Here is a 24,095-nt window from a genome sequence, read left to right as displayed (position 1 = left end):
CAGTGTCCGGAGTTGTTGAATCCCTTGATGAAATTTACGGGAACACTGCCCGAGGATTTCCATGATATCCATCTCAGGTCGTTCACCCGATGATCAGCGAGCACCTGGGCGTCCACTATCTCTCCAGACATGGCCCATCTCCCAGCGAGATTTATTTGTAAATCGGGTTCTAATATACACCAGGTCTTGCCTGCGAGGGTGGGGGGACTCCTAATACAGACGTGTATACTCCAACAAATATTCAATATCACATATATCATACTAGAAATGGCGCGAATTGTATCTGCTACACATAACACCTTAGTTCCAGAGTCCGACCCTGAGGGGCCAGAAACGCGAAGAAAGGAGAAAAACCCCTCAGCCCTGCCACGGCAGCTCCGAGGCGCCGCCCGGAGCCGCCTCCCCTCGGGCGGGCCGCGCCCCGCGGCTCTCCCGCCTCCGCTTCCCGCCGTGAGGGACGCCCGGCGGCTCCGTCCCCTCAGCGCTCCCGGGGCTCCCAGCTCCGCAGGGCGCTGCTGCCGACCCAGCCCACCCTGGGGACAGCCACCAAGCTCCTCCCGCCTGCTCCCCCGCGGGAAGGGGCCATCCCGAGCCGCCGGCTGTTTATGGAAGGCCCCTGGCACCGCCGGGAATTGCGGCGCCGAGCCCCCAGCCCCAACATGGCCGCTGTCCCCTCACGGCGTGGGCACCATTTTGTGGTCCGGGGTCCCAGGTGGTTTCGCGATGCTGGTGCTTGAGGCTGGAGACAAAAGTCCTCTCACTGGGATAGGGAAGGGCCTGGATTATTTTCCACATGGTATTTGGCCAGTAAGGTAGGACATTTTGGAGGGGTGACCATGAGCTGACTGAAGGCAGAAGTCGGGTGAGGGGACTTTCTCCCGCCAAAGAGAAGCCCAGAGGGTCAAAAGCAAAATATTCAAAGGTATCTTGCCCTGAATCCAGTTCAGTAATAAAAGCTGGAATATTTTCATTTTTACACTAGTCTGGGCAGAGAGGACAACTTTCTGTGTTGTCTTGTTATTTTCAAGGTGAGGGAGAGGGTGTGGAGTCAAGAGGTGGTTACTTCAGCAGAGGAAGCTACATGTCTGACTGTGCCATTTTGGATCTCGATTTCAGGAATGAACACACAGGTGTCCTAGGCTATCCCTCATTTCAGATTATTTTCAAAAGACCACCTTAATACAAGTTTCCAGGAACAGGTGTATGAACTGGGCCCAAAACTGAGCTGGAGAGATTCAGTCTGAGAAAACTCAAGAGGCAGACAGGTATGTTAATTTATTTAAATATCTGACTAAGAATTAAAACGTGTAACTATTCCTCAAGGGTACCACATAATTTTCATTTACAAGAAAAAAAAAACCATCCACCTGGTGCTGAAAGAAAAGGAGAAAAGTAAGAATTAACCAGCTGAAAACAGATCTCGGCTCTCCATGCTCCTTGCTGCACTGCAATCCCAAGTGGATAATAGCTTGAAGAAAGGACTTCTGTCGCACCACCCAGAAAAGGCAGCAACAAAAAGATTTTTCTTATCTACAGGGATAAGAGTATTTAGGTAAATACAATACCGTACAATATCCTAAAACTCTACGATATCCTCAAACGATATTTTAATCTTCCAACAGTCCCAGGTGTTAACAAAGCATGTTAACACAAAGGTGTCAACTCACCTGGAAGGGGGTCAGCACCTACCTCTGGCAGGCAGTGCTGGGCTTTGTTTCTCCGGGATTTGGGATGGGGCACTGAAGTTCTGCTCCTCATTGTGGGGCTGGGAAAGGGGAGGAACTCATCACTCCGCCTCCCCTCATGATTTTTCCATGCTGTGGGCCGGCAATCCAACTGCCCAAACCCTGCCGGGAGCCACCTGCTCCTTACTCCACCCCTCTGCTCCCTCGGTAGCCGTGGGAACAAACTCCTCCCTCAGGAGCCGATCATGTGCATGAATTAGAGCAAATAAACGCTGTACCCAGGGCTCGATTTCTCCCCCAAGTGTGATTCAAAGTCTGGCTTCACCAGGAAACTTGATATCTTTTCCCCATCGGGATCCTGGCAAGGATTTTTTTGCAGAACACCACCTGTCTTGACTGCAGGTGCCTTTTTTTATCTCTTGTTTCTTGGGAGCCCAGGTCTGGAGCCCCCAGCAGCCCCGGTCATTCTTGAAACAGAATAACTCTCTTAGGATCAAATTCCTGTGTAGCTTTCCTCCTGTTTGGGAGTGCCTCTGAAAAGGCATCGAGATGCAAGTGTCAACTGCTTGTGTTTAAAATAATCCGTTCCTCCTTCAGAGGAGGGGATTGGAGTGATTTATGCCAGCAAAGGCTACTCACATACCTGGGCCAAACCCACCAGCTACTTCAGAGTTGGTTAAAGGTTCTAACTGGCATGAATGGTTGGGCTGGGAACGTTGTACGGTTGTGCTGACTCTTTTGTGATTCCTGGTTCCTGACTGGAACTCTGTTTTCAGCAGAATGGTGACATCAGATAGATGGGAATTCAGATAGAGGGGGAAATCGTGCAGGTCTGAGTTCAAACAGCTTTGTTCACCTCGTTGGGTTGTGGCAGTGCTCGTGCTCCCCTTAGAGGGACAGATCCCTTCCTCTCCTTGCCTAGTTGCTTTTCAGTTTGCTTTGAGGAGCTGAGTGACCCACAGCAGTCCTGTGCTGGAGGCAATATTAAATGGAGATTTTCTTTCCTGTTCTCCAAATAAAGTTCTTTCCTTTCAGGCTTCAAAGACAAGTGCTTTTTCCAACACTAGAAGGATGTGGATTCATTGATTTCACAGGTTACTTCTGTTTCTCTGTTTTGCTCCTTCTTTTCACTCTCAGATCTCTGTTTTCCCCATTCTCTGTCTGATTTTTCACATTTTTACCTCAGGCCTATCCAGACAAACAAGCTTATTCTGTGGTTTGGAATGAAGATGAGCTCAAATCCAACTGGGAAGCTGAGTGGAGGTTCCCTGTGTAGCCCTAGGAATTTTTCTCTGGGAGCACCTCTTGAATGTTAGTTGACGATTGCAATCCCTTTGATACCATGCAGAGCCTCAACATGTTTTCCCTCCTGTTATTTCCTCTTTTAGATACCAGACTGACATTTTCCAGAGCTGGGGAGATGGATAAGTTACAGTCAGCCCCAGCTGATTGTAGCTAAGTATAGGAAAGCCATATTTTTGATTTATTTGTTCATGATTTTTTTTTTTTTTTAGTAAACTTCCAGGAGAATTGCTACCCCAAGAGGGAATGATTAATTCCTGAAGGGATCCTGGGCTGATCCGGGAGAGCTGTGTCTTTTGACACTTGTGTTTTGTTCCCTCCTACTGCAGATTTACGTGAATGGATTCAGGACTCCTGGAGAGAGGAAGGAGCTGGGCCCACTGGTGCCTGAAAGATGTTCATTATTTGAAATTCCTGACACTCCTCAGCTTACACGGAGACCTGCCTGGAAGGAAAAGAGATGTTCTTCAGTGATAAAACCACGGATCAAGGGAAAAGGAACACTTCTTTTTCACCTTTTCATGCTTCCTGCATGGCCATCAGCAAGTCACTCGTTGGGTCTCTGTGAAAGGTAGGAGGGTCTACGTTATTTCACAAAACTTCTCTTTAGAGACAAACTGTTAATCTTCTTCCTCTCAACTTACAGGATAGAACTCAGCAGCAGGTGGATTTAAGCTAAGCCTAGTGTTTAGTTATCCTGACAAAAGTAACAGATGTGTACAAAATGAGCTGAATTTCCTGTCTTTGATCAGATCAGGCGCTCTGAATGCTTAGGACAGATCCTGCTTCATTTTTGAAAGGGAAGAGTGTAGTAAATGCTTATTAACTATGGAAATGTTGGCATGTAAGTCGATCAGCTTAAACTGTGGCAGTTTCTGGTTTCAGCAGACGAGGGCAGTGTTGCTCTGAGGAAGTTCATTTGCGAAAGAAACTTGGAATATCTGAAGGAATTTAGGAACAGACAGAGCAGTTGCCAGCTGCCTTGATTGATGATAAATACAGGGTTTGATTGGGACCTCAGAAAAGTGAAATCAGTGGTAATTTTTCCTGCTTTAGCAGTGCAGTGCTCAATGAGGGTAAGGGTTTTGACATGACTGTTCCAAATTTATTTTCCCTTATGCCACAACTGTACAAAGCATCAAATATATTGTTCTGTGTGGAAAGCACTTTTCTGAGTCCGGGTCTCTTTGGGTTGCATCCCATCAAGGACTATGTCAGCTCTGTACTGAGAGGAACTCCTATGTGGAATAAGCGCCTGCTGAGGAAGTAGCACAGTATTTGCCAACCCTTTTTGGGTGATTGTTCAAAACTCTTTCCTTAGCTGGCTGTGAGTTTCTGACACATGGAAGCACCTGGATGTGACCTTTTTAGAGTTGGATTAACAGGATGAAAAAATACCAAATCTGCAGGTGGTAAGAGGAGAAAATCCTGTGCTTGCAATGGTGACAAATCTGATGGAGTTTTTGGCAAAAATGATGTTGGATTCAGCACTTGAAATGAACCATAGTGCTGGAGGAGAAGTACAACTGTCTCTCAGAAATATGTTGATAATTTTTAATAATCAGATGCAGCAGACCCCGTAAGAAATAGAGCTCCCACTGGCATTCTGGTGTCCACAGACAGGTGTGGTGACAAACGTTTTGTAAGGAAAATGGATGTAATCCAGAGAAGTGCCTCGGCTGTTAACAGGCTGGTGTGTCCTTACACAGCCTTACCTAGTCCTGCTGGCTATGGAGAGGAGGAGGCATGGCCTTGAGAGAGCTCCTGTAGCCTTCACCTGTCCCTGGAAGGGCTGTGCAGAGCATGGACATGAATTGCCCTTTGTGGTAGCTTGGAACGAGGGTTTTCACACTGAAACATTAGGAGTGTAAAGCCTCAGAAATCTGATTTGAGTCAGGCTAAAGGGCGAGTTCTGGATAATAGCAATCCATGAGCCTGACCAGGTTGTGAGGCTAATGAAAACTCAGCCCTTGGGAGCAAAGCTGAGGGGGCAAAGCTCAGTATGAACAAGGGCTGAGGAATCATCTACCATGAAAAATAAAGAGAGGGGCCTCTTTTCTGCATTTGTCTCCATGGCTGTTGGGAATGAGACCTGGGACATGTGGAGCAAATAGAAGGGTCTGTGAACCTGTAACATCTTAAAGGGAATGGAATGGGAATGGGGTGCTATGGACAAATGCAAGGAATCTTGGGTTTAGAGTCCCAGCTGCAAAGCTTTTCCCCCACCGTTCATTAAAATTTTATTAACAGAAGGTCCTAGAGCTTGCAAAACCTGAAGGAGAAATAATGCACGTTCCATGCACGGTGAGATCAAAAGCTGGGGGTGCCTTAGAGGGAGACACTACTGTGTGTTTCCTCAGCTCTGCCAACAGAAAGAGCAGTGGGCTCTGGTGTCCTCTCTCTATTGTCCTGGATCCAGTTAAAAATCAGGAAAGGTTTTGCACACTTTCAGTGATACATGCTGTGATAGATGTTAAGTGATGAGCCGAGTCCCTAAGTCTACGTGCACATACGGAAGAGCAGATCCACCCACATCCACATGTTCTAGAGTAGGTAACTGCCTACATTAATAAAAGTATCCAGAGTTTTTGGTGTTGTTTTTTATTCCATTTATTGGGACAGCATTAGCCTTTTCTGGCAATGTAAATGAGGAAAAGGAATATGTCCAGGGAAGCTGGTAAGACTCCATGGAGAGGAAAAGCGGTTTATGAGAGCAGAATTATTAGCAGTGCTCCACTGAGCTGATTTGGAACAGGTCCATTGTGTTTTCAGCAACTGGCAGTTTGGATTGTTACAATTCCTTGGCAAGGACAATAGAAAGATGGTGGTTTCCGGGGGCATAATAAAAGGGTGAGCCCCAGCTTTTGCACACTGCATTTTATAATTGCGTGCTTGATGTGCACAATTGGGCAGCACTGCCTTACTTGCCTTAATCCATCTCTCTCTTTCTCTCTCTCCCTCCCCCCCCTCACTTCCTCACCCTCCCTCAGAGCAGCAGTAGCTGCTGCAGCTCTGGCAGCTCATCGGGGAGAGCACCGAAAATAAAAAGAGTTCAGCTATTGCCTTAACGTTTTTCCCAGAGGATTCATTTCACCTGCTTCTCCAGCTTTCCCAGTGTTTTTTTTTTTTTTTTCGCTCTTTAATCCAATAAGTATGGAGTTATTTCACATTTTAAAGCCCTCTAAAGGCTTTTAGGAATGGACTTGCTCTCTCCTTCCTCCTCCCCCAGCCTTTTTTTTTTTTTTTTTTTGACAAGTCAGAAAATTGTGAAGTAAGCGAACAGAGTAACTGAGAGCTGAGAGGGAGAAGACGCTTCCATTCTTTTAGTGCAGTGGGCTGAGGCAAAAAGGCCATTGTAATGGTAAATCGCATGCAGAAAGGAAGAAAAGACTGATAATCAATCACAAATGAAGCATTCGTTTGGATTTTGGCAATTTACTGGCCAGGGGCTTTTAAATCCATAAACTTTTTCTTTTTCTTTTTTTTTTTTTTTTTTTTTTGCCCCCATCTTTAAAACCACAGATTTTATCTGCTGAAGGCAGGAAGAGAAATCTTTACCACGCTCTCATGTCCAGAGTAGCTGGTAATGGGGAGAGCTCAATGCTGAAACTAAAATCCTGATGGAGAAGCAGCGTGGTGAAATGTTGATGGAGCTGTTTTTAACCCATCACCTTGGACTCTGACTCTGAAGCAGAACTTTCCACCTCAGGCTCTTCTTGTTTCTCGTATTCAGGGATGACTTGTGGTGGGCTTCTGGGGACTTTGATTTCCAAGCTGGTCGCTCTGTGACGGCCTGAGTGGGTTTTGTGTTTGCCTGAGTATGTAATTAGGACAGATGAGGATGTTAGACAACATTAACACCAGCATCTCCCCTTCAGAGTGCAGCATCACCCACAAGGGAAGATACATCTACCTGGAGGCACTGCTGCACGGAGGTGCTCCATGGGGATTCACGCTGAAGGGCGGGCTGGAGCACGGAGAGCCATTAATCATCTCAAAGGTACTTGTTCTCATTTTCTATGCCATGCAAGCAAGGTGGGAGTGGTGCCCGACTCAGAGGGCAAGAGTTGTAGAAGCAACACTGAAATGTTATAACTGATGTTGTATTTGGCTTGGGTTTTAAGTGCTGAGCACTTGTTCAAGTCAGCAGCTTTGCTCAGGAGCTGTGTATTTGAGAAACACAGGAGAGCTCTCGGCATTGTTTAACTATCCAAGTGCGGGTTTTGTCCCACAGGAAGTATCGTGTCTTGCAGAAACTAGCTGTATTTATTTCACTGCTATCAATGGGAGGGAGCAGGGGACTCTCGTGAAGTGATCTTGTATCATGAAGCTGCGGCATATCTGAGCAGTAATCCATCCCCACCACTCCTGAGGTAAAACACAGTGAGTGCTTTCAGTCACACGGTGGAATGTGGGCTAATTAGGAGTGTGTGTGTGAAACAGTGCAGTAAATACTTGCACCTGTTTCGTAAGTGGTTTGCTCACCCTACTTAGTAAATATCTGTTAAGTATGGTGCACCTTCAAGGTGTTTATTATTTGATGATTGGGTATTCTCAACAAGCAACTAGTAGCATATCTCACAAGGATATTTTGAAGGGGAAAAAAATGGGAGAAGGAGTTCCTCGTTCTCATCAGAACCGGTCTGTTACCCAGGTACCTCAGGATGCAGGTGCTGAAGACCAAGGATTTTTAAAAACATCACCTTAAGTATTTGAATATCTGAAATATGTTTGACCTATGGCCTTAAAACTGTTCTGAAAAATAGGATATAGGTAATTCTGAAATTTCACCTCTAGTGGGTCCTAACCATATGTGTCCTTTGTCATCAATCTGGTGCATTCTGTGTTTATAAATGTGTATGTTGAGCTAGTGCACAAAGGGACTTTTGTCCAATCTTACTCCCTCCTGCAAACTGGGATGTGTGTGGGGAACTCGATGGATCACAACCAGCAGCAGATAAAAGAACATGTTGATACTCAATGTTGTTCAAATCCTTTGCATTTCCAATTCCCGTTGCAATTTCCCATGCAAACACATTCACATGAAGACTGTCAGTCACTGAAGTAAATTTGTTGTGATTAATACATGGAAGTGTTGAAAATAAAAAACAAAAGGGGGGCTCCCATTAAAGTCCTTTCATCATAAAGGAATTTTAGAAATTTCACACAATCATCTTTCTTGCAGGACGTTCTTGGAGGCAGTTTGGTATAGCCACAGACAGCAAAAGCAGCCTCACATAAATGGTGTTATAGTTTTTCTTTTATAAACACTTGGGACTAACATAGGCTGTTTACTGTTCCTGGCAGTGTCCTGCAATCATGAGGAAAGCGTTTCTTTTTGTTCTGACATTCTTCTGTGATGTAAAAATCGCACTCCCCCTTTTTTTCTTTTTTTTTGTTTTTAACTGGGGGCAGGGAGACAGAGAGGATGGGAGATGGCTCTGGCTGCTGAACATTAATTAATCTGTGGGATTTGGTTTCCACAACAACGAGTCCCCTTAATGTCAAACATGCCTGGAGTGTGCATAGTGCCACTGGAAGCTGTATGACTTGTGCCTGCCTTTCCTGAAAAGACACCATAAAAATGTGCTGGGTTTCATTTTTGGTGGGCTTTTCCCTTTTTTCTCCTTGTATTCCCTGCTTGGTTTGTGCTATGAGTGTCAGCATTTCAGTGTTTTGCTCATGCATGTGTGATGCAGAGCTGGAGAATGGCTCTGCTTTCTGGAATTCAAGCAGGTCCTGTTTCCTGGTTTCCAGTTTCAACTGAAAAATTCCTCTAGTGATTCAATTCACTATGTGTGCCTCAGAATTAATTGCATATTACTCATTTAGTTAATTCAGTGTTCCTCGCCTGAGTGTACTGTGAAGTAATGAGGAACTGTGGGGAAATGATGAATTATGTTACAGATTTAATTCTGTACAAGAGTGCTTGGCAAATCATAGAAAGTTGTAGGTTGAAAAGGACCGTTAAGGATGCAGGCACTGGGAATGATCTAACAACAGTTCCAAATAATACTACATAAAAATAGCAGAAAAAATGGATGTCAGTTTTTAATTTCTGGATGTCTTTTTTAATGTTAATTTAATTTTCAGAATTAAGAAGTTTTATTTTCTGTTTTTGCTCCCTGTTCTGTTGGCAAATAATTATATTTATGTCTATTTACCTGTCTGTTTGCACTGACAGAGTGGTGTTAAATGGCCTTAGAGTAAATGAAAGTGGACATTTCAGCAAATATCTAAGCTGGTGCCCATGACAGCTTGCAACATGACTTAAAGTTACACTGATGTATTGCTATGAAATTCTAGAGAGACAACAGATCTGTGTGAATAAAGGAGCTCTTTCTAGCCCTCAGGAACTGCTGGGGATCCAGAGTACTGATGTGTCTCAGCTTCATCCCAAAGGCTCTAATGGAAGTTCAAAACCAAGAGACATTTACAAAAGGCCCACATGCACAAAAACTGGTTCTCACAGCCCTGGGCAGCCCTTGGAAAATACACATTTCTCCACCAGTAACATGCCAAGAATTTACCCAAAAGTGAGGGAAGCAGCAGTTGAGAGTCAAAGTGCAAAAAGCAGGCCTATATTCTCAGCTGGTAGAAGGTGCTGGTTTAGAGAGCCAGGTACCAGAGCTTTAGTATATTTTAGTGTATTTTTTTAGCATTGCCTTCCAAATAAGAGCAAGTTGTTTGCTGCCCTTGAGTCAGATTGCCTTTGCTGTACAGAATTTGCCTAGCTAAGGCACACAGATCCTTTATGCTAATGCTGCTCTTTTTTCCCCTGTGGAAAGACAGCCTGACACTGAAACAGTTTCGTGTCAGCTGATTCAAAGTCCTTCTGCAGGTCTATTCATCATTTATTTTGCTGGAGGTGGGGGCAGACCATAAATTTATTGCATCTCACATTTTTCCCTGAGAGAAGACTCAGAATAAAGTTTTGTGGTATCCTCCCAGAATCTGTTTTTGTTGTACCAGCAGGAAAGTAGTGGAAGGATGGCAAAAGGTAGGCAGTTGCATGTTCCTTCTCTGCTGCACCTCAAGGAAATGTCCAAAACTCAGTACCTAAAGGAGCACCAGAATGTCCCTGGGTAGCAGTGGGACAGTTTGCAAGAAGAGGCAAATTAACACCATGTATTTTCCCTTTAATATTAATTCTGTGGTATGAAATGTAGTCCATGACATGTTGTCAAATAGTCCTTTGGCAAGAAGCTTCTCAAGTTTTTAATTTCTTTCCTTTTTTTAACAAAACCAGGACAGTTGCTTGTTTTGTTTTTAGTGTTTAAACATATTTATGCTTAAAAAGTAACTCAGTGTCCTCAATGTGTCACTAAGGCTTCTACTTCAAGTAGAAGTCAGATTCCCTAAAGCAACTTCCACTCCTCTGTTTATAAACCTTGGGTCCTACAGCTGAATTTCTGATTTTTTATTATACCTGTTCAGTAATTTAGAACCCTGTAATTTTGGCCCAATTTGGGGATATTTTCTTGCAGTGGAAATTTCATTAAACAAGTGGTTTTTTCATCTGGAAATAGAACTTCAATGACAAATGCCAAAGTGATTGCAGGTGATACCAAGTGTTTAATTAGATTCCAATATTCTGTGGCCTCAAAATTGTGATAATACTCAGAAGTAAACAAGATTTCTATTTCCAAATTACTTTTTTGGCTCACCCTTAGCTGCAAGATCAAAAATGCAAAAATGAAAGCCCTGACTGTTACAGGCAGTGAAGGCAAACTGGTAAGAGAAGGTTTCATTCCCTCTCAATTTTCTCTAAGAATTTTTAACCTAAGGTAATTAATGTTAATCAGTCTCAACCATTTTGGAGCCAGGAGAGGTATTTCTGTGGCGTGTTCCTCCTTGCTACACAAACCTTTGGAACAGTTCTGGCCTCTCAAATGCCCTTTTATTTTGAGCTCCGTGTTGACAATCCTAACAAAGGAGTTGTTTCTCTTGCCTAGAAATTAAAGCATCCAAAGCATTCTCCCTGGGATCGTGGCTGTGTGGGAACACTTTTCACATGCTGTGCTGCAGTTCATGGGTTCCCTTCACTCAAAAGGGCAGGTCGTTTGCAGGGACCTCATGCCAAAAGCATGACACAAACTCTGAGGTTTACCTCTCAGCAGGGATGTAGGAAGCAATAAAAGTTTAATAATAATGAGAATAGTTTGGGACAGAGCCTGAGAAATAATCTGGAATTCTTGTAAGGTGTTTAAACCTTGTCTGGAGCCTGATCCAAACTCTGATGCACTGAACAGCAGTCAGTGCCTGCAGGAGGTGGACCTGGCTGCCTTCACAAGGCTCCCCTGCCTGTGCTACCTCTCTGGTATTTTTGGTTGAGAGAGCTCATAGAGCACTTAGTGACGTGCAATGGAAATTGTTCCACCATTACTTTACAAAACTCAAAAGGCCATTCTGTACCCAGCTGGTCCAAAGGCACTTATCCCTGTCTCTGATCCAAACACTGGGAATCAGTGTTCTCCCAGTACCAGGAGTTCGTAGCTTGCCCCGCTTGAATGCCCAGAGTCCCCATATACAAAATAAAATTATCTTATGCGCTGACAGGCAAAAGCTTCTTTGCATTTGTTCCCTGCATCCCTTCGTATGACAAGTGGCAGCTTGGGAACTGTTACCCTTTTTGTAGGGCTGCAGGCACAAAACCCACGGCCTTTGCTCACGTTAGGGAGACTTCTCTGAAGCTGACAGAGTCATGAGAGACTTGTTGGCCTGGGCATTAGGACATGAAACTGAGCCAGAGGCATGGTGACATCTTCTGTAATTTAAAAAAAAAAATTATTTTAATTTTTTCTTTGAACATCTCCGCTCTTGTTGATGTTGATATGGACTTAATTTTTCTCCTTGCTGCTGAAGAATAGCTCAAGGCCTGTGTTGTTAATGTTTAAAAAACCCACCCCTTCTCACCCTTTATCTTCCAATATTCTGCAAGTGGGCTGGTGATGGTGAGGGGCTCACGGTGCAAAATCATCTGCCAGTACATCTGACTCCTGTGGCAGACAGTACACAAGGCAGGTGTCTGATCCCAGGTATCAAGGAAATCTGGATGCTGCTGACTGGCAGCTGACGCTGTAACTGTTTGAGGAAGCAGGAGGCAGTTCCTCACCACTCTTCCTGGTTTCTCAGGGCTCACATTAGGGCCTCTCCAAAGACTGCTGATGCCAGCACAAGGAACAGGATTCTTACCTTTTCTTAAAGCGAGGGAGTTGCTGCATGAAAAGGCTTCTATTGTCAGCCCTTCCATTAGGCTGCCGAGTATTCTCCAGCACAAAAAGACTTCTGTTCACTTCCACAGCACTGAATTAGCAACCGCAGGCAAACCCAGAGCCTGACGTGAGCAGGGCCTGGTGGGTACTGCTGCTGCCCCAGCAGGGTCAGGGGCAGCTTTCAGACCGCTGAGGGGGCAGTGCCAGCTGTGCTGCAATGCACTCCAGGGAGCCTGGCTACAGGGAATACCTTGCTTGTCCCAAGCTATGAATCCCAAGGGGCACAGACAACTCTGTTATGAACATGCCTGTGGAAGGAAATGATGAAAAAAAAGAATTTCTCTGTGCTGAGAAGTGGTGGGGATGGCGTCTGCCAGGTGTTGGTGTCCAGTTGACCAGTCATACATTAGAGTTTCCTCCTTAGCAGAGGTCAGCCCAAGCTGTGAAGTTTTGTCCTAAATCCCCAAAGGCAGCTGCTCTGAAAGATCAGCTCTCCACCCCTCATTGCTGGCACAGGAGTTATGGAGTGTCATATCCTTCAAAGTCACAGAAAAGTATAAGGGAAGAAATCTTTTTTTCTCAGGACAGAGAAGAATCCTGTGTGATTAAACATAACAGGTAATCCTTAGGGTCAAGAAATGAAGCCTTTGTAAATCCTTCCCTGGCTTTAGATTGCATGAAAGATTAGATAGAAAAATGCCACATATCCTTGTTCCCTTGTCTGTAGCAGATACAGCTGGAGTTGAGATTTAAAAACTGATCCTAAAATGAGACCCAGGGCATGCACTCTTTAACTCAGTGTTTGTACACAATAGATGTTTGCTTGTCAAAGGGTCCACTACTTTCAGAAAACCCATCATTGATAATAGAGCTGGAGCTGAGCTAATTTCATCTCAAATTTCATTGGTGTTTGCCTTCAGGAACTTTTGAGGAAGGTCAAAAATGGGAATCATGAATCCAAATAGGTCTATTGCATGGGAAGCATTAAATCAGTGGCAGGGTCCCAGGGAGCAGCTGGAGCTGTGTCAGGAGATGTTTGGCTGAATATTAGGAAAAGATTCTTCACCCAGAGGGCGGTCAGGCTCTGTACAGGCTCCCCAGGGCAGTGGTCATGGTCATGGACCCCAAGCCTGCCAGAGCAGATGGAAAATGCCCTCAGGCACATGGTGGGATTCTTAGAGGGGCCTTGTGCAGAGCCAGAAGTTGGACTTGATGATCCTTATGGGTCCCTTCCAACTCAGGATATTCTCTGAACTAGTCAGATCTGGGAGGGATCTTTGCAAGTGAAAATGAGGTGAGCTGTAATTTGCTTTCCAACAAACACTGGTAGTCAAAAGAACAATGTCCAGAGGCCTTTGAAAATAGACTGCTGAGGCAGAAAATTTCTGTAACTCATTTGTGTACTTCCAAAGCCTGGAGTGAATCCTCATCCAGTGGCAGAGAGAGCATCCAAGGCAGTGCCAGGAAACCCTGAAAGATATTGGTATCCATGAGTACCGAGTACACCTGAGAGGTGGAAAAAAACTTCCAAATGTTGTTTGTTTTAAGTAAGAGAAAGTTTGTGTCCGCTCATTCACACAGCTGAACCAGAAACAGAGTTCTCGTCTTTCCATTTTTAGCCAGCCACTGCCTAAATCACAAAAAAAACCCCAAAAACTAAATGATGGCAGATTTCTTGGTCTACTGAAATTAGGAAAAGAACAACAGAAGCAGAACAAGAGCAGCTTATCCAGGACACAGCTTGTTAACATCCTAACTGTTATTCAAGCATATTATTAATTTTTCACACTAGCATTAAAAAATGCCACCAAAAAAAATCGAACCCCAATGAAGAATGATTCCTGCTGATAAGAAAATCACTGTGCTTAAATTCATTAATAGAATAGGCTGTGGGATACATTTCAAAGCATGGGGTGAGAAATAAGCTCCCAAATCCCATTAAGAAATAACAGGATTTATGTGCATTCCTCCCATATATTAACTTTCCCCTCTGGAAACGTCTTGTGCTGAGCTGGTGCCATTTTTCAGGCAGGTGCAGTGTTTTGCAGTTCCCACAGACTCACCAGATAATCTGCCAGCCTGAAAGCCATTCCCCATTCTCCCCAAGAATGGGGATTTTCCGAGGCCCGGCTGAATGAGGAGTTTGGCTGACAAATGCCGTGGCCGGGCGCTGTGGCGAGGCTCAGTCACACATTCTGCAGCGATGCCGTCAGCCGCTCCGGATGGCCACATCCGCCGCTCCGACGTTTTCAACCCCGGCCAGCAGAGATCCAACAGATCCCGGGGCTTAACTGCCGCTCTTGGGAGCGGGGCATTTTCTGAACGTGACAGTGGAGAGCTGAAGTCTTTGGGGAATTGGTTTGTAGGATCAGCAAGGTCTGAAAATTTCCCAATACCTGTGGAGAACTGCTGACCCTCTGAGAAGGAGTATTCGCTGTAGCTCTATGGAAGTTTTTAACTTGGTAAAAATACGTGTTCTTTAAAGGAACGCTGCATTTAGAAAAGCGGACTGGTCCCCAGTGTCAGACCTCATGTTTTCGTACATTGATTGATGACCGGTCTTGCAAGTGGACTGAGATAGACCCACATTTCTCAAATGCAGTCTCATAGAAACTGGGAAATGAGCTGATGGAATCCAGACCAAAGATCTGGCTGTTTTCCAGGGGCAAATACATGGCAAGACACATTCCCAGTTTCAAGAGAGGGGCTTGAAATGGAGAAAGAAATGTGAGACATTTGGACAGCGAGGGGTGGGGTCGTAGGGGGAATCTTCATTTTCTCAATGGTCCCTCTCCCCTCCCTCCTGCCTTGCTCCATTTGGTGTTTGCTTAAAAGCAGTTGCCAGTGTTTGTTGAATAGTGTCAGCACAGAAGGGATGCAGCCACTGACCTGACTAAAAGGCAACAGCAAAAGGTTAGCAGAATTAGTCTTGTACTGCAGACTTGTATTAATAGTTGTATTGTGGGGTTGTTGGCACCAACCCTGCAATTAAATAAGTTGTTGGCACTCTTCCCTAGGTTAAATTACTATGGCTGTTCCCCCTGCTTGCAAGTCAATGAATACAACACTTTTGGGGAGGCAAGTTCAAACATTTTTGTTCTTTGGGGATTCTGCACATTTGTGGTCTCAAGCTAAGAGGTTTCTGCTGGCTTTCCAAGCAGACCTCTGTTGTTGTTCTGTCTCTGCAAACAGCCCGTGCAAACTAATGGTGGAATAACCAAGCAGGAAGGAGGTGACTGAGGGAGACACCACAAAAGACTGATGGAGAAACAAATGCCCTTAGAAGAGGTCCTTGCTTTCTCTCCTGCCCGGGTCCACAGATGTTTCCTAGCACTGGACTATTATTGGAGAGGATTAGTTTTCCATCACAGCTTCATCAGAGGCAATTTACCCTTTTTACTAGGCCAAAAACAGCCACAGACAGGGGAGGGGAGGGACTCCCTGCTTCTCTTTGCCCATAAGTGCAGAGCAGCCTCTTTTTCCAACCCCAGGCCCTCTTCCCACTCCTGCTTTAGTCAGTGGCAGCTTGACTTGGCCCAGGAGTCCTCACACTCCTATGTGCCATTCTGCAGGGGCCACTCGCACCAATATGCCTCCACACTTGGAAAACTTTGGATTTCCAATTTATTAACAGTTCCTTCTACTTTGGGAACAGAAGTTCTTACACATCTTTCTGAGCTGCCTCTAATGTAGCAATACATATTGACCTGCCAGCAGCACCTGTGTCCTCACCTGCTCATAAGGGAATAGTGATCCAAAAATCGCTATTCCCTCCATGTAGTCCAGTCCTTTGGGGCAGCAACCTATAAACTTCAGGCACAAGAACTGCAGGTGCTTCAATCTTTCTTTTCCTCTAGGCAGTGTAGAAAGGCAGCAAGACTGTGGGGAGACTGAGACGTTCTGAGCTGAGACATCGGTACAGAGAACATCCAAGATTTCTAAGAAACTGGTGCTATGCAAAAAAATGTCTGGGCACAGCCTTCATCTGTGCTTTCCTTAAGACTGGCTGTTATTTAACCAAGTGTTGGACATTAATTATGAGCTGTAGTTAGAGGTTTTCCTGCCCACCAGGGACATGGGCTTTTCCTGGTTTATATCAATGTTTGATGGAGTCTGATGGAGAGTGACCTGTGGACACACCAACAGAAGCTGGAGGTTTGGAGGAAGGAGTAAGCAGAAACAATAGTAAGTACACTTGAGTGATTCAGTGTCTTTACAACTTGTTATGTGTCTCATGAGCTGCTGAAACAAAAGGTTTCTGTGCTAGTTGGAGCTGAAGAGAACCAGGGTGAGCATCTAGTGTTCTGTAGGTTTTAGTCTTCTCAGGTTGGTATCTTGTCAGCTCTCATTAGCTTAGCAGGTTGGATTGTGTCACCCCTTAGATGGGAGACTTTGCAAGGCAAAGAGAATGACACAAAGTGGCTCAGTCTGTGGTCCTGCTCCCACTGAGTCAGTGCTGAATCTCTGACCCCTTGGGGTTTGTGGAGAGAGGGTGTGATAGCGCTGCTCTGTGAGACCTTCTGCCTCTGGTGATGAGATATTATAGAAGCTCAGGCAGTGGCACATTGTACTAGGGAAAAATGTGATGGCACAAGCTAAATTCTGGTCGGGATAAATCACATGCCAACAACAGCATTATCATCTTGATTTTTCCTGAGTCACATTAAGCCCTCTTTGTAATTCACAGGGGGTTGTATTCTGCCCCTGTACTTTTGGTGACCAGTTGTAGACCTAGCACAATCCTCAGTCAAATGTCTTTGGTTAGTTGCTGACTCTTTAAAGTACTTCCTGTCAAGGTAGTTCAAGGCAATTACCTCTGTATCTGCTAAAAGTTGGGAATGTGGGAGCCAGGTAAGGAAGCCAAAGTTAGAAAGACACTTTTCTGCATAGGAGAGATGAGAGACTGGCCCTTTCCAAGCTCTGTAGCTATCTCTGCAAATTCCCTAGCCAAGACAAAAAAAAAAAAAAAAAAAAAAAGATAAAGAAAAAACCAAGATGGATAAAAGGAAAGTGTGGTTGTCTCATAGCTGCTCAACAGGAAACCCTGAGATCCCTCTGGCAAGGGCAACTGAAGCTGAATTTCTCATTGTTTGGCTTGTGTCACCCAGCTGGTCGGGTCAGAGAACTTCTCTGACCTGAGTCCGCGAGTGATGGACAGGTCTGTAGCAGGCATTATCGCAACAAAATCACATGGAGTGAAAGGAAGACCTTGTGTGCCTTTCTTAACTTCTTCTCTCCCCGTTCTCCAAATCTTTAGGATAATACATCTTTTCTTATTTTACTCTGAATCCGTTAATGCTTCTGTTGTGTAATAAGGTTTTCACAGCAAAATATGGCCTGGAGAGTAGTAAATGGCATTCTTCCAAGGATCCCCAAAGATCTGCAAAGATTCTGTTGCAATGCTAAAGGAAGCAGTAATCATGGTCAGAAAAATTTCCTGCTGAGTGTAGTATGCTTTCTGATTTCCTCTGTCCCTCAGGCACTTGTGAAAATTCCATCTGATAAGAAGGTGTGGGTATTTGGTGGTGGCTTTTTGTTTTTTGGTTTTTTGGTTGTTTTTTTTTTTTGGGGGGGGGGGCGGGTTGTTGTTGTTGTTGTTTGGGTGGTGGTTTTTTTTTTGGTTTTTTTTTTTTTCTGGTTTAAGTTGGCTAAATTGGTTTTGGAATGGAACAGAGAGTCTGTAACTTCTTTGTGGTATCACTGCTCCTGCCAAAACTAACAGCGGCCAGGAAGAAAAATACTGGAGACCCAAAGATCCTGGTCAGGAGGAGAACAGAGGAGGAATTTTGTTGGCCTGAGGGCTTATGAAATTCCTTTACTCTTTCTGTATATCTGGATATATGTGTGTTGCTGGCTTGGGGGCAGTGTAGGAGGAGACGTCCATTTGGAGCAGGCAGTGTCAGGAGTTTGGTTGTTCACTTGGATTTACAATTTTTATTTACTCACATCATATTGACCATGGCATGATCCTAATTTTTAATACATGGAAAGCTTAAAGAACATAGAACTATGTAATATTCTTGGTTTGGTGGCCTGTATAAAGAGACTCATTCTTGTGGACTCTGAAACAAAATCATGGCAAGATGAAAAGAACAGAAAAAAATGAGGGACTGGTGCTGAACTGACAAGTTTTGCTTGACCCTGTATAATAAATGCAGGTGAACTTTGAAATGAAAATGATCACCAAAACCAAACCTGAAGTATTCTGCTTTAAAAATGTCAAAGTTAAAAGTTTCAACCCCTTCAAGTTATTCCTTTTTCCATGCCTTTTAGGGATCAACACCCCTTACTGCATTTAAATTTAACCTGCATGTGGAAGCAGCCTTGTTCTTGTCACTGAAATCACTATAGCTAAATAAGGATACCCCACTCTTGTCTTTTAAACTAAAGCTCTGCTTGAATGTGGAGTAATTTAGCTCTCATCCCACCTATGAATGACACTCCTTATTATCTTTGAGGTTTATTGTGACCTTTTGTCTTCCGGTGAAATGGAGCTGAACCTTGCCAGAATCCCCTTTTAAGGCCTTTTCTTAATGGCACATTGTACTAGGGATATCTTAAGCTCCTAGGAAAACTTAGGTAGTGAGGCGGAATTTTCATAAAGGAATGGATGTGATAATATCACTGGAATATTATTCCTGTTCATGTAATATTTCTAATAGAGAAAGATATTTTCCTTTCTTTATTATTACTGATAACAGGAGCTGAGTGAAAAATGGATTTTCAGGTCACTGTATGTTAAAAAAAATTTGCACTTATTTCAGATGGTTTGTTTCAATAACATTTTTCGTTTTGACAATTCCCAGAGATAGCTTCAGCTACTAAAATCAAATCAAATAATGACACATTGATTTAAATTGAAAAATTGCACCTTTTTGTTTTAAAAATAGTGACCTTTAGGCTGTTTGCTTTTTAGTGAATATCTTATAAGAATCAGTGTGTTGGGAAGTGTTTTCACTATTAACATGACACCAATTGGATTTAATCACCTCAGTCACATAAGCATTAGAAAAGTTGTTGAGCAGTCTTTAAAGCAAAGTAGATGAGAACTGGATTTGCAGGAACACTCGGTGTCCAGGGAGGTTTCCCTGGTCCTTATTTGAACACTCATTAAAAATCTGGCTTTCTCACTCAAGTTCCCTGTTGGCAACTGCTCTTATTTATTCACACCCAGAGCTCTCACCCGTGATGCCTTTCCACCTAGAGGGGATACTGTGGCTCTTTGCCCGTGAATGCTGAGGTACAGAGGGACAGGCAAAGTCATCCTGTGATGACCATCATGCCCAGGTGTGTCTGCCCCGGGGGACTGGAGTTCCCCCTGCCTGAGCTAGAAAGCTCGGCTCTAAGCAGAAGCTTGTGTGGAGCTGGGTAAGGCCAGGAAGGAGGCACTGCATGCTCAGCACCTGTTGCTTAACCTCCCCACACAGCCCCAGCTGCCCAAACCTTGTTATTTCAACTATTCCAAATAACTTTTGAGATTTGTCTCTAAGTCTAGGGATAGCACTAATCCAGGCAAAGAGGTTTTGGTGGTGTAAGGCCTTGTCAGTGGAGCAGCTTGTGAGGGTGAAGCAGCTTTTCTTAAAGTTGGCATATGCACATCGATCCGGTACTTGTGTCCGGTGTGAGCCACTGGCTTTGTGCATCCTGGAAGTGTCTAAGGCTGGGCTGAACAGGGCTTGGAGAAACCTGGGATAGTGGAAGGTGTCCCTGCCCATGGCAGGAGGGTGAAACTACATGGTCTTTATGGTCCTTTCCAACCCAAACCACTGGGTGAGTCTAAAATAGATATACCCCGTGGGTTCTGTTTGCGTGAGTGCCATAAGTTTGGGTTACAGTGACCCAGGCATCCAAATGTGCCTGTAGCTTGCCACACCTTGCTGGACTTTACTGGCCTGGTGGAGCATTCTGTGGAGATGGGAGCTACCTGCGTGCTGGTGCCCAGAAGAACCCTTGAGCAGCAATGTCAGCTGGAAGGTCAGAGACTTGGTGTTTGTGCCCACCCTTGTTCTCAGCTCAGCATTGCTCTGGCTGTAATTTCCAGCACATGAGCTCTCGCCCTCAGGAGCTGCCTCACCCTGCCTGGGCCAAGGAGCCATGGTGGCAGTGCCCAGCCTGGGCCAACCCCAGGGTTAACTGAGGACAGCTGCTGCCCGGGGGCGTCCCCTGAGGCGGGACAGCGTTTGAGGGAGCCTGGGATGGGTGCGTGTGTGTGCTAATGAGGCCCAGAGGTGCTGCCAGCCAGGCCCCTGCAAGGGCACTTTGCGCATGAGTGCACCAAGAATGCGCCGGCTATTCAACGGTAATAAGTTTTTATAAGCACACGTTTCTGACCATGTCAAATTTTGTACCCATTCAGCTGCTAAAATCCATGGAATTTGACACTGGGGAAACAATCACATTTGAGAAGAGCTTGTACAAAGGGGAACTCACATTGCTTCCCAGCCAGAGCCTGAGCAGTTGATTGGTTTTTCTAACACAATATCACACATTTATTCCTTAAGTAAGATTAAAACTTCAGAAGAAGAAAGATTAGTCAGCAAGATTAGAATAGAAAGCATTCTTAGATAGTTGTATTTTCCATAAAGAATCATCTGCTCTCCACAACTGCAAAAGTAAAAGGACATTTTTTTCTTCCACAGTTTTGGATAGCAGAGGTCTACAAACACACAAATGGAGCCTAGTTCATTCTCAGCTCAGAAGTCCCATTATTTTCTCTAATGTTACCTATATGGGTAAAGTAAAACATGCTCAAGGGTGTGATTAAGATGAACAAACAGGAAAGAATCATATTCTTAGAAGTTTTGGTGTCCCAATACCTAGACAACAGCAGCAGATGCTGATGTACGCAAGGGGTTTCCACACTGAAATGAGGGGCATGCGGTATCCTCTCCATTAGAAAAAAACACACAATCTAAATAATGGAAAATCACACATGAGAAAGACCCAGTAAGCATCAAGGAATGGCAGCCATCACCACTGCACTAGCAACAAGGTGTCATCCTTGTTAAAGATGAAGAAGGCTCTTAGTTTGGCTCTCTTTGCCTTCCTGGATGAAGTGTTGAAATACAGGAGATGAAATCTTATTTCCCACACTGCTGGTCTGATATCAGTTTACCACAATAACTGCTCTCTGGAAAAATAAACATTAGCTCAGCAGAAGGCAAACTGCAAACCACAAAGAGATGGAATATTAAGGAAATGGTGAGCAGTCACTTGAGCTTGCACAGGAGCACTTAACTTTCTCACCCCAAGGGCTCAAGTGAGGTGAGAGGAGTTCCTGGGACTCATTAACCACAGATCCATTGTTCATTGGAAGCTTTTGCAGTGGAGTGATCAATACTTCAAAACCTGCATGGGAACTGACGGCAGATTAGGAACAAATAATCAAAGTGAAACCAGCTTACAGGTCTGAGCCTTTCTGCACTGTGCCTTTGGGCAGTTTAATTCCTGGGCGGTGAGGACAGCAGTGTGCTTCAAGAGAAGGGGCCCTGCAGCACGACCAAGGAGCTGCTGCTTACAATCCAGTCCTACCCCAGGTCCTCACTTGTGCCCTCTTTTACCTGTCTTCTGTTTTGGGGCCATTTGAGTTCTTCCTGCTGGCACACAGGAAGAGCAGACACATAACACAGCCTTAGGTGTAGGTGATGGGCCATGAGAATAAGATGGACACAAAGGTCTTTTTGGGGTGTTGCACAGCAAGGGCTTTGAAGAAAAACCCTTGAGTGCCTCTGTGAGGTCCGTGATGAACCATCAGGTGGGAATCTGCTCTTGGAGTTGTCCTGTGGTAAACCTGGAAAGAGTGAGTGAGGTGTCAGCAGTGTTTCTTTTGCTGCACCCTGATGTAACTGGAGCAGAATTTGGTTCTGGCTATTTAAGTGTCATGAATGAGCATTATTATCTGCCTGGAGAAATGGAGACACGACGACAAAGTCATCCAAGGACAGCCCTTGGGAGTTGGCCAATATCCCAAATCTGCACTATGGCATCAAAGAACAACATTTTTTATCTGAGCTGCTTTTCTTCCAACAGCAGGGGAAATAACCTCTCTCCTACCCTGATACTCCTTTGCTTCACACCTCCCCTGCTTTTTCCAGGACACAACTGGACTTGGAATTAGCTACTGGTGGGAGAAAGAGAGGTGAGTGCTGCGCCTGAACTATGGAGAGGGCCAGTGTTCACAGGACTGAATGGCCAGACCTTAGGAAATAAATTATGATGGTCTTTTTTCTTTGAATTCTGAAGAAAAACATGTATGATGCTGAAGAGCGATGGGACCTCTTTCTTAGATCCTGGTTCAATATTGCCTCCTCCATCATTCCCAAGAAAGCTCCCTGATTCGTCAAAATTACCAGATATAACACATGGAGCAATGATTTCCAGAGGCCAGTGCTTTAGCTGATGTAAATAAACACATTTGTCATACTGGAACACCAGGATCTCAGCTGAGAAATTGATCTGTATTTTTCTTTCACTGGAGTGAATAATGTGTCCCTAAGGTACAAACTAATTACTTAGGCATATTGCTCTGTATTGCTCCGTCACAAGGAAAAGACTCAGGAATTCAGGCATAAAGCACAGTGTTCAGCATCTTGGAGCAGAATTTCATGTACTGCTTCAGCAGGACATTCAACTGCTGGACTGACATTTTGAAGAGAAGTAGACAAGGAAAAAAATGTGTTAACTGCTTTAATGCATTTTCTTATCACATTATGTTATCTGTGTGCATTTATTTAGCCATTGTCAATCAAATCAAATTCTGGTTTCAAAACCAGTATATTTAAAATCTGCAAAAAACTGTATTGACATGCCATGCTTTGTTACTTTACTCCAAACGGATTTCACCTGTGTGCATTTGGGGACTTGGGCTTTTATTGATTTCTTCCTGAATGAAATAAGCTTTTATGGGACTATGAGGTACAAGCAGACACGTAAACATATTGTGAGCATTTCAGCGAAAGCCCTTGTTTGAAACAGTAGTTTTTAAACCAAAGCATAGGGCTGCAATTTTGGCAGTTTCACTTTTTTATTGGGCTAGAGAGAAGCCATATTTGGAGTTGCACTAAACCTGCAGGTTCTCTGGCTGTGTTTCAGTCTGCCTTCCAGTCAAACTGGCATTTGCCTCCCAGCTCCAGAAATATTACTGTGATGATGATGTGTGAAGTGGAAACAAGACAATTAGCGTTTTAGACACGTCAAGCTGGCACTGGAACCAACTTACGTGAACTCCAAGGGAACAAATCTGATGTGCAGCCCATTCAGTGTAAACAGCAGTCTCAAAAGAGCAGCACGCCTTTATTTTCTGATCACGGTGGGTTAACGACTGCTTGTTAGTCCCAAGGTGTTCTCTCCTTCCCCACATCCATTCCTTTGGAGAAAGGAATGGGGTTTGCCCTTATTAGTCAGATTAAGAGTTTTGACCATGAAGTGATGAAGCATATGCTGGGAGCTATTACATCTTGGTTGGCAAGTGGCAGGGCAAAATTGTTCAGGGACTGTGAGCACAGGAATGGATGATAAGAGCCTTTTCATTTATTAATCACTTTAATTCACATCTAAAACTCAGCCAGCTGAAAAATAACCAGCTCTGGAGAATGGGCATGTAAAGCACAACACGTTCAGCTCATAGCTCGGTCATGACATCCATGTTTTACTACTTGTACTTTGGGAGGCTGTGCCAGGATTAATGACTCTGTACAATGCTGAGAAAGTGTTCATTATATGTGGAAGTTTATTAGATTAACTGACTTGGACACATTTTGTGGAGATCTTTGCTAGGATGCTGCCAATCCCATGTTTTAAATTGAATATTAAGTGTTTTCAGTTGAACTACAAAAAATACATCCACCAGTAGCTGGGTGCTGTAGGGAAAAGATTAAACTGAAGGTGAGTTTTT

General features: G+C 44.3%; 1 protein-coding gene across 1 annotated transcript in view; it reads left to right on the top strand.

Annotated features, from left to right (window-relative positions):
• Positions 1 to 5,981: 5,981 nt before the first annotated feature.
• Positions 5,982 to 24,095, top strand: part of LOC140684018 (protein Shroom3-like) — a 35,284-nt gene continuing 17,170 nt past the window's right edge. The window contains exon 1 of the mRNA XM_072928904.1: positions 5,982 to 6,987. Coding sequence (XP_072785005.1) covers positions 6,823 to 6,987 — 165 coding nt within the window. The 5' untranslated portion in view covers positions 5,982 to 6,822. The remainder of the gene's footprint in view (positions 6,988 to 24,095) is intronic.

This window comes from Taeniopygia guttata, chromosome 4 (genome assembly GCF_048771995.1).
Source record: "Taeniopygia guttata chromosome 4, bTaeGut7.mat, whole genome shotgun sequence".
Lineage (NCBI taxonomy): Eukaryota > Metazoa > Chordata > Aves > Passeriformes > Estrildidae > Taeniopygia > Taeniopygia guttata.
This window is presented reverse-complemented; position numbering and strand designations above follow the sequence as displayed.